The 10,709-nt window shown below is 53.5% G+C and overlaps 1 protein-coding gene across 1 annotated transcript in view; it reads left to right on the forward strand.

The window, feature by feature from the left end:
* Positions 1-8,527, forward strand: part of LOC144610573 (cytochrome P450 4F2-like) — a 32,900-nt gene extending 24,373 nt beyond the window's left edge. Inside the window, exons 7-9 of the mRNA XM_078429381.1 lie at positions 2,516-2,580; positions 6,440-6,522; positions 7,446-8,527. Of these exons, the coding sequence (XP_078285507.1) occupies positions 2,516-2,580; positions 6,440-6,522; positions 7,446-7,653 (356 nt within the window). The 3' untranslated portion in view covers positions 7,654-8,527. The remainder of the gene's footprint in view (positions 1-2,515; positions 2,581-6,439; positions 6,523-7,445) is intronic.
* The last annotated feature ends 2,182 nt before the right edge of the window (positions 8,528-10,709 follow it).

Raw genomic sequence — 10,709 nt, forward strand, 5'->3', positions numbered from 1 at the left:
AGAGAGAGAGAGAGAGAGAGACACAGAGAGAGAGAGAGAGAGAGAGAGAGAGAGAGAGAGAGAGAGAGAGACACACAGAGAGAGAGAGAGAGAGAGAGAGAGACAGACAGAGACTGCCTGATCCGCTGAGTTACTCCAGCACTTATGTCCATCTTATACAGGGGAGACACAACGTGGTGCTGGAGATAAGACGTGCTCCATGTGTGTGGATCCGTGTAGGAGGGACCCTCGCTGTAGTGACCTCTCGTGGCCCCACAGACCCCCCCCGTCCCACTCCCCCCCCCCCCCCCCCCCCCCCCCCCCCCTGACCTTCATGAGCTTCTTGTTCAGCTTATTGTCACGTGTACCGAGCTGCAGTGAAAGGCTTTTGTTTTGTGTTATCCAGTCAGTGGAAAGACAAGCCAAGTCAAGTCAGGTTTATTTGTCACATACACATACACGATGTGCAGTGAAATGAAAGTGGCAATGCTGCGGATTGTGCACAAAAAAGTTACAATTACAGCATATAAATTAAAATTAATACAGAAAAGAAAATTTAGTCCCTGGAGTTATAATAGTTAACAGTCCTGATGGCCTGTGGGAAGAAACTCCGTCTCATCCTCTCTGTTTTCACAGCGTGACAGCGGAGGCGTTTGCCTGACCGTAGCAGCTGGAACAGTCCGTTGCTGGGGTGGTAGGGGTCCCCCATAATGTTGCTGGCTCTGGATCTGCACCTCCTGATGTATAGGTCCTGCAGGGGGGCGAGTGTTGTTCCCATGGTGCGTTCAGCCGAACGCACTACTCTCTGCAGGCCTTCCTGTCCTGGGCAGAGCTGTTCCCAAACCAGACTGTAATGTTGCCGGACAGGATGCTCTCGACAGCCCAGAGTAGAAGCAATGAAGGATCCTCAGAGACATTCTGAATTTCCTCAGCTGTCTGAGGTGGTAAAGGTGCTGCTTTGCCTTGCCCACCAGTGCGGCAATGTGCGTTGCCCATGTCAGATCCTCTGTGATGTGGACTCCCAGGTATTTAAAACTGCTCACCCTATCCACAATAGACCCATTTATCTCCAGTGGCGTGAACGTCCTTGGATGTTGAGCCCTTCTAAAGTCCCACAATCAGCTCCTTCGTTTTTTTTTGACATTCAAGACATTCAAGATGAGGCTGTTGTCCTGACACCAGAGTGCCAGATCAGCCACCTCCTCCCGGTAGGGTAGGCCTTCTCATCGTTGTCGGATTACAATCGAGCGCGTCCACATGATAAGGGTAAAACGTTTAGTTATTTAGCAAAGCCAGCAAAGTCTGATCAAGGATAGTCCGAGGGTCACTCACCAATGAGGTAGATAGTAGTTCAGCACTGCTCTCTGGTTGTGGTAGGATGGTTCAGTTGCCTGATAACAGCTGGGAAGAAACTGTCCCTGAATCTGGAGGTGTGCGTTTTCACACTTCTGTACCTCTTGCCTGATGGAGAGGGGAGAAGAGGGAGTGACCGGGGGTGAGAGTGGTCCTTGATTGTGCTGCTGGCCTTGCGAGGCAGCGTGAGGTGTAGATGGAGTCAATGGAATGTTGGCCTTCATAACAAGAGGAGTTGAGTATAGGAGCAAAGAGGTCCTCTGCAGTTGTCCTGGGCCCTAGTGAGACCGCACCTGGAGTACTGTGTGCAGTTTTAGCTCCAAAATTTGAGGAAGGATATTCTTGCTATTGAGGGCGTGCAGCGTAGGTTTACTAGGTTAATTCCTGGAATGGCGGGACTGTCATATGTTGAAAGACTGGAGCGACTAGGCTTGTATACACTGGAATTTAGAAGGATGAGAGGAGATCTTATCGAAACGTATAAGATTATTAAGGGGTTGGACACGTTAGAGGCAGGAAACATGTTCCCAATGTTGGGGGAGTCCAGAACAAGGGTTCACAGTTTATGAATAAGGGGTAGGCTATTTAGAACGGAGATGAGGAAAAACTTTTTCAGTCAGAGAGTTGTGAATCTGTGGAATTCTCTGCCTCAGAAGGCAGTGGAGGCCAATTCTCTGAATACATTCAAGAGAGAGCTAGATAGAGCTCTTAAGGATAGCGGAAGTCAGGGGGTATGGGGAGAAGGCAGGAACGGGGGTACTGATTGAGAGTGATCAGCCATGATCACATGAATGGCGGTGCTGGCTCGAAGGGCCGAATGGCCTCCTCCTGCACCTATTGTCTATTGTCTATTGTCTATTGTCTATTGTCTATTGTCTATGGAGTCAGTTGGTTTGTGTGATGGCCTGGGCTGCCTCCACAATTTGCTGCGGTTTCCTGCGGTCTTGGATGGAGCCGTTCCCAAAGCAAGCGGCGATGTCGCTGATAAAATGCTTCCTGTGCCGCGGTGGTCGGTCACGCCCGAGGTCGGTTTGCCGTGGCGTTGGCAGCAGCGCTACACGTGCTGGCGATGGCGGCCGGCGGACCCGGCGGGCAGCGGGCTGGGCTTTGCGGGGTACGTGGGCTCGTTGCCGGGCTCGTTGGACGGAGGGGGGGTGTGACGGTGTGTGTGCTTGCTTTACAGGAAACACCTGCCTGATCAGCATCTACGGAACGCACCACAACCCCACTGTGTGGCCAGAACCTGAGGTACGACAGACTCAGGGAGACGCGCAGTACACAAACAGCCCCACCAGGCCCATGCTGAGTGGCCAACACGCCTCCACTGTCCACCATCTAGTGGTTGAGCTGCCTCCTCACAGCGCCAGACACCCGGGTTCCATCCTGACCTCTGGTGCTGTCTGTACACAGTTTGTACCTTCTCCCCGTGATCGCCTGGGTTCCCCCCGGGGGCAAATCGAAGGGATTTATTGTAGTCGCTGCCTCAAAAAGGCAGCCAGCATCATCAGAGAGAGACCCACCTGGCCACACACACATTTCACCACTGCCATCGGGAAGAAGTTACAGGAGCCTGAAATGGCGGGACTGTCGTATGTTGAGAGACTGGAGCGACTAGGCTTGTATACACTGGAATTTAGAAGGATGAGAGGGGATCTTATCGAAACGTATAAGATTATTAAGGGGTTGGACACATTAGAGGCAGGAAACATGTTCCCAATGTTGGGGGAGTCCAGAACAAGAGGCACAGTTTAAGAATAAGGGGTAGGACATTTAGAACGGAGATGAGGAAAAACTTTTTCAGTCAGAGAGTTGTGAATCTGTGGAATTCTCTGCCTCAGAAGGCAGTGGAGGCCAATTCTCTGAATGCATTCAAGAAAGAGCTCTTAAGGATAGCGGAGTCAGGGGGTATGGGGAGAAGGCAGGAACGGGGTACTGATTGAGAATGATCAGCCATGATCACATTGAATGGCAGTGCTGGCTCGAAGGGCCGAATGGCCTCCTCCTGCGTCTATTGTCTATTGACGTACAGGTTTGTAGGTTAATTTACCGGTAAAACTGCAGTCACACTTCTATCATCCACAAACCACTTTAATTTTAGTTTAGAGATAAAGCAGGGAAACAGGCCCTTAAGCCCATCGACTCATGCTGACCATCGATCACCCTTTGGACCTTACTTTAGGCTGCAGCGTGGGGCCATTGAATTTGTGCTGACCAGCTGACACCCCGGCACGTTTACACTATCCTGCACACCAGGGACAATTTCCACTTTTACCAAAGCCAATTAACCTACAAACCTGCACGACGTTGGAGTGTGGGAGGAAACCGGAGCACCCGGAGAAAACCCACGCAGGTCACGGGGAGAACGTGCAAACTCCGCACAGACAGCACCGGTAGTCGGGATGGAACCCGGGTCTCCGGCGCTGTGAGGCTGTTGTTTGGCAGCACCTGTAACGGCTGCCTGCTCTCCCTACAGAACAACACACAATCTCACACTCCTTTCACACTTACCGGCTTCTGCTCTCTGCCAAACACTTTCACTCCCCCTCCCCTGCCCACACCTGGCCCTGTCAGCCCTGGGATGGCAGGACTTTCATATGAAGAAAGACTGGATAGACTCGGCTTGTACTCGCTGGAATTTAGAAGATTGAGGGGGTTCTTATAGAAACTTACAAAATTCTTAAGTGGTTGGACAGGCGAGATGCAGGAAGATTGTTCCCGATGTTGGGGAAGTCCAGAACAAGGGGTCACAGTTTAAGGATAAGGGGGAAGTCTTTTCGGACCGAGATGAGAACGTTTTTTTTCACACAGAGAGTGGTGAATCTGTGGAATTCTCTGCCACAGAAGGTAGTTGAGGCCAGTTCATTGGCTGTATTTAAGAGGGAGTTAGATGTGGCCCTTGTGGCTAAAGGGATCAGGGGGTATGGAGAGAAGGCAGGTACAGGATACTGAGTTGGATGATCAGTCATGATCATATTGAATGGCGGTGCAGGCTCGAAGGGTCGAATGGCCTACTCCTGCACCTATTTTCTATGTTTCTATGTTTCTATGTCAGAGTGAGGCCCAGCGCAAACTGGAGGAACAGCACCTCATATTGTGCTTGGGCAGCTCACACCCCAGCGGTATGAACATTGACTTCTCTAACTTCAAGTAGCCCTTGCATCCCCTCTCTCTCCATCCCTCCCCCACTCTAGTTCTAGTCTCACTGTCCTCCTGATTCATTTTACTGTTCGTGTGCCTCGTTGTCACCTAACAATCAAGCATTCTGCATCTCCTTGGTCAGCGTCTGCTTTGATCTGTCATTTTCACACCATGCCCTTCCATATCTCTAAACTCCCTCTGCCCCGGTATTCAGTCTAAGGAAGGGTCTTGATCCGAAACATCACCCATTGCTTCTCTCGAGAGGTGCTGCCTGGCCCGTTGAGTTCTTCCATCGTTTTCTAGTTGTCTTCTTTTAAACCTACTGGGTCCACCTGAACATCTAAAGAATAGTGAATGAAATGTGAGCAGGAGCGTGCACTTCCAGTGACATCGGATAGTCCAGAAATCTGCCAGCTGCCACCACCAGTAACAGAACATGCCGGATTATTTTCCACACCTCTACCTGGCTCCCACCTCAGCCTCCTGTGCTCCAAGGAAAACAAACCCAGCCTCTCCAAATAACTCCAGCACCCTACCTATGGTTGCCAACTGTCCCACATTAGCCGGGACATCCTGTAGGCCCCGACATTGTAGGTCCCGACACTCTAGGCCCTGACACTGTAGGCCCCGACACTGTAGGCCCCGACACTGTAGGTCCCGACACTGTAGGTCCCGACACTGTAGGCCCCGACACTGTAGGCCCCAACACAGTAGGTCCCGACACTGTAGGCCCCGACACTGTAGGCCCCGACACAGTAGGTCCCGACACTGTAGGCCCCGACACTGTAGGTCCCGACAGTTTAGGTCCCGACACTCCATGTTTCTGACATTTTAGCTCCAGACAGTGTAGGCCCAGAGGCCCGGGCGCCGCCTAACGGAGGTTGCTTAGCAACCCGCCTCCCGGCCCGGGCGGCCGCCATTGGTGGAGCGGGAGCACGTGGCCGCTGGCTGGGTGAGATCACGTGGGGCGCGGGGCAGTGACGTCACCTTGTCCCGTATTTGGGAGTGAGATAGTTGGCAACCCAAACTCTACCCCAGTCAACATCAATGCTGAGGGTGTTAGCTGTAAGGAGCGGTTGATCAAACGTGCATTGTTTTCTCTCACTGTTGTCATTGTTAAACATGCTGTCTTTTCTCTCCACCCCCGATTAGCAAGTGTAGAGAAATAGTCTACTAAGCCCGTCTTTTGGCGCCATTTTCAAAATCCAGTCCATGCCTCTAGTTCTGATTCCAGGCAAGTCCCAGGCAGCTGCTGGGCCTCCAGCCGTCACCTTCCTTGGACGCCATCCCTCTTCTGCCTATGTTCTCTGTCGGCCTCCGTGTTGTAGAGCTCAGAGACTCTTAGAGGTGCCAACTTTCTAACTCCCAAGTAAGGGACAAAAGGTGACGTCACTGCCCCGCGCTCCACGTGACCTCACCCAGCCAGCGGCCCCGTGCTCCCGCTCCACCAATGGCGGCCGCCCGGGCTGGGAGGCGGGTTGCTACGCAACCTCCGTTCGGCGAACACTCGGCCCTGCTTCCCGAACTCACTCTGTTAGCCTACACTGTCCCGGCCTACAGTGGCCCCCAGGCCTACACTGTCCCGGCCTACAGTGGCCCCCAGGCCTACAGTGTCCGGACCTACAGCGGCCCCCAGGCCTACAGTGTCCGGGCCTACAGCGTCCGGACCTACAGTGTCCAGGCCTACAGTGTCCAGGCCTACAGTGTCCAGGCCTACAGTGTCCGGGCCTACAGTGGCCCCCAGGCCTACAGCGTCCGGGCCTACAGTGTCCAGGCCTACAGTGTCCGGGCCTACAGCATCCAGGCCTACAGCGCCCCCTGGGCCTAATGCAGGACAAGGGTGATCCCGTGCGGGACAAACCAATTTAGCCCCATTTACGTGATGTCCCGACTAATATGGGACAGTTGGCAACCCTAGAGACCCTCCAGTCCAGGCCCTGTTAACCGTCTCTCTGTTTGAATCCTGCAGGTGTACGACCCGTCCCGCTTTGACTCGGCAAACTCGGACAAGAGAGCTCCGTATGCCTTCGTCCCGTTCTCAGCTGGGCCAAGGTGAGAGTAGACCTGTGGGTCTTTAGCTGGGTTTCCATGGACCTGCTTCTGTTGTATGTCTCCTTGTATATCTGGGCGATCTGACACTCGCAATGGTTCAGTGGTTTCTTTATTCTGTGTCATTATGTTATGTTTCTTTATTTGTTATGGGGAGATGGCAGGAGAATGGGGTTGAGAAGGAACGATAGATCTGCCATGATTGAATGGCGGAGTAGACTTGATGGGCCGAATGGCCTAATCTTGCTCCTAGAATTTATGAACTTATTATCATATGTTCAGTGAAAGAGGTTTTTTGTACACAGATCAACAAGATCATACCTGTAGATAAACACCATCTCCCACATAGTACACAATGTACAGAACAGCCCACTGAGTCCACGTGCATAGAGTTGACAGGAGGGGGAGGGAGGGGTGGGTGAGGATGGGGGGAGGGGGTGCGTGAGAGAGGGGGTGAATGAGGGAGGGGTGGGTGAGGGAGGAGGAGGAGGTGGTGAGGGGGAGGGGGAAGGGGTGGGTGGGGGGGAGGGAGGGAGTTGTGAAGGGGAGGGGGAAGGGGAGGGGTGGGTGAGGGTGGGGGAGGGGGTGGGTGAGGGTGGGGGAGGGGGTGGGTGAGGGAGGGGAAGGGTGGTGGGAGGGGGAGGGTGAGGGAGGAGGAGGGTGGGTGAGGGAGGGGGAGGGTGAGGGAGGGGGTTGGTGAGGGAGGGGGAGGGTGAGGGTGGGTGGGAGGGGGAGGGTGAGGGAGGGGGTTGGTGAGGGAGGGGGTTGGTGAGGGAGGGGGAGGGTGAGGGAGGGGGTGGTGAAGGGTAAGTGGTGAGGTGAGGGGTCTCGGGTGGGTCTTGCATGGAGTGAGTGGGTCAGGATGGGCTGGGCTACCTGTGCTACCTGTGACTACACTGTCTGACTGTGCCACCTCTGCTCCCCAGGAACTGCATTGGGCAGAACTTTGCGTTGAATGAGATGAAGGTGGCGGTGGCCTTGACGCTGTACCGCTTTGAACTGTCCTTGGACACGTCCCAGGAGGTGCGTCGGAAACCTGAGCTCATCCTTCGCACTGAGAAGGGGATCTGGCTCAAACTGAAACCGCTGCCAGGACGGCAACTCCGGGCAGAGTCCCGGCAAAGTGCGGAATGAAACCGGCGGGCCGGGACGGGACGGAGAGGGAATAACTTCAACTCCCCGTCCCATTCCCATTCCCAATCTCACCCACCGCTCGGTCCGCCTTAACCAACCTGATCTCCCGGTGGCTCAGCACTTCAATTCCCCCTCCCAGTCTGACCTTTCTATCCTGGGCCTCCTCCATTGTCAGACTGAGGCCCAGCGCAAATTGGAGGAACAGCACCTCATATTGCGCTTGGGCAGCTTACACCCCAGCGGTATGAACATTGACTTCTCTAACTTCAGATAGTCCCTCTGTCCACCTCTTTCCCCTTCCCAGTTATCCCACTAGTCTTCCTGTCTCCTACTACATCCTTTCTTTGTCCCGCCCTCCTCCTCAGACATCAGTCTGCAGGAGGGTCTCGACACGAAACGTCACCCATCCCTTCTCTCCAGAGATGCTGCCTGACCCGCTGAGCATTTAGTGCAGCATTTTGTGTCTACCTGCAATTGTTAAATTGGTGGGAGGGGAAAATGGTGTGAAATTCCTCGTCATTTGTCCTGTGTCTGCACACTGTGGACGGCTTGATTGTAATCATGCATGGTTTATTCCGATGACTGGATAGCGTGCAACAAAAGAGGTTGACACTGTACGCCGGATCATTAAACAAAACCAAACCAAATGAGATGCGGGTGGAATGGGAAAGGGAGTTTCCCTTTGAGTTCTGTAAGGGTGGCAACGAATTGTGGCTGGAAACTGGGACGATCTTAACGAGACGGCAGCTTTCTGTAATATCGTCACCCCAGAATCAACATCCGTGGAAGGAATGTTCCAGAGCACACAAGGGCCTTTATCAGCAACCAACTTTCTTCAATAATTACTGAATCAAATTAAAAAGCAAAATATTTTGACAATGAATTGGACAATTTCCTTGTATCGGTATCAACGGTCTCTGCGCTTAAAGACTCCCCGCCAACACTTTGTGGAGAGATATTTGGACAGGTACATGGCTAGGACAGGTTTAGAGGGGTACGGACGGGCCAAACGTGGGTAGGTGGGACGTATAGATGGGGCAGCTTTGGTCTGTATGGCCACGTTGGGCCGCAGGGCCTGTTTCCACGCTGTAAGACTCTATAGGGTTGCCAACTGTCCCGTATTAGCCGAGACATCCCGTATATTGGGCTAAATTGGTTTGTCCCATACGGGACCGCCCTTGTCCCGTATTAGGCCCGGGGGCTGCTGTAGGCCCGGACACTGTAGGCAAGGGGGGCACTGTAGGCCCGGACACTATATGCCCGGGAGCTGCTGTAGGCCCGGATTGTGTGGGCCCGGGAGACACTGTAGGCCCGGACAGTGTAGGCCCGGACACTGTAGGCACGGGGGCTGCTGTAGGCCCGGACACTGTAGGCAAGGGGGCCACTGTAGGCCCGGACACTATATGCCCAGGAGACACTGTAGGCCCGGACAGTGTAGGCCCGGACACTGTAGGCACGGGGGCTGCTGTAGGCCCGGACACTGTAGGCAAGGGGGCCACTGTAGGCCCGGACACTATATGCCCAGGAGACACTGTAGGCCCGGACAGTGTAGGCCCGGACACTGTAGGCACGGGGGCTGCTGTAGGCCCGGACACTGTTGGCAAGGGGGCCACTGTAGGCCCGGACACTATATGCCCGGGGGCTGCTGTAGGCCCGGATTGTGTGGGAGACACTGTAGGCCCAGACAGTGTAGGCCCGGACACTCTGAATGCATTCAAGAGAGAGCTAGATGGAGCTCTAAAGGATAGCGGAGTCAGGGGGTATGGGGAGAAGGCAGGAATGGGGTACTGATTGAGAATGATCAGCCATGATCACATTGAATGGCGGTGCTGGCTCGAAGGGCTGAATGGCCTCCTCCTGCACCTATTGTCTATTGTCTGCATCGCTGAGCTTCTGGTTCGGTCACTCCCATCCAGTCGTTGCTGTGCCATATTCCTGTCCTAGTGTGGTATACCTGGGGTCCACCAATGATGCCAATCCCTTCACATCCTGGCAAAGCTGTTAGCACTGAAGTGCAACCTATGACTGGGGTGGAGCACATACACCAGAGGAGTTGTGTTGTTGCTGCTGCCTGCTCTTTGTCGTCCAGACTGAGCTCTATTGGGACTTCCTGCAAGCCGCTAAAACAACTTCACTACGCAGTGTGGTGTGTTTGCTACTGGATTTAGCCGCTGCCTCCTCCGTTAGACTGGTCTCTTGGTGATGAGGCAGCTGGAGGCGTTCGCTAAACAACTAAACCTTGTTCCCTTATCATGTACCTACACACTGTGAATGGCTCCATTGTAATCGTGTATTGTCTTTCCGTTGACTGGTTAGCACGCGACTAAAGCTTTTTTACTGTACCTCAGTACACGTGACAAGAAACTAAACGGTGGCGCAGCGGTAGAGTTGCTGCCTTACAGCGAATGCAGCGCCGGAGACTCAGGTTCGATCCTGACTACGGGCGCCGTCTGTACGGAGTTTGTACGTTCTCCCCGTGAACTGCGTGGGTTTTCTCCGAGATCTTCGGTTTCCTCCCACACTCCAAAGACGTACGGGTTTGTAGGTTAGTTGACTAGGCAAATGTAAAAACAGGCCCTTCAGCATACTGGGTCCGCACCGACCAGCGATCCCCGCACACTAACACTATCCTACACACACCAGGGACAATTTTTACAGCGGCCGCCATTGGTGGAGCGGGAGCACGTGGCCGCTGGCTGGGTGAGGTCACGTGGGGGCGCGGGGCGGTGACGTCACCCTTTGTCCCTTATTTGGGAGTGAGGAAGTTGGCAACCCCCGTGTGTTACCAACGCCCACAAACCGTGAGCTGCACCAACGGAAGTGAAACCTCCACCCTAGAGACAAGCAACTCTTCCATCTATGTTGTAAAGAAAATGAGAGGCGTACATAGGAGTCACAGTCAGTCGATTAGTGGCATTTAATATCATTATACTCTCTGAATCTTCACAGTATCACAAGTGATTTGACTTCTCATCAGTCAATAGTATATTGGTTCATTATCCAACTTCATAAATAAATCAAATGTTAGTTATTTCAAAAGGAAAAATTATCGTTAT

This window comes from Rhinoraja longicauda, chromosome 37 (genome assembly GCF_053455715.1).
Source record: "Rhinoraja longicauda isolate Sanriku21f chromosome 37, sRhiLon1.1, whole genome shotgun sequence".
Classification (NCBI taxonomy): Eukaryota; Metazoa; Chordata; class Chondrichthyes; order Rajiformes; family Arhynchobatidae; genus Rhinoraja; species Rhinoraja longicauda.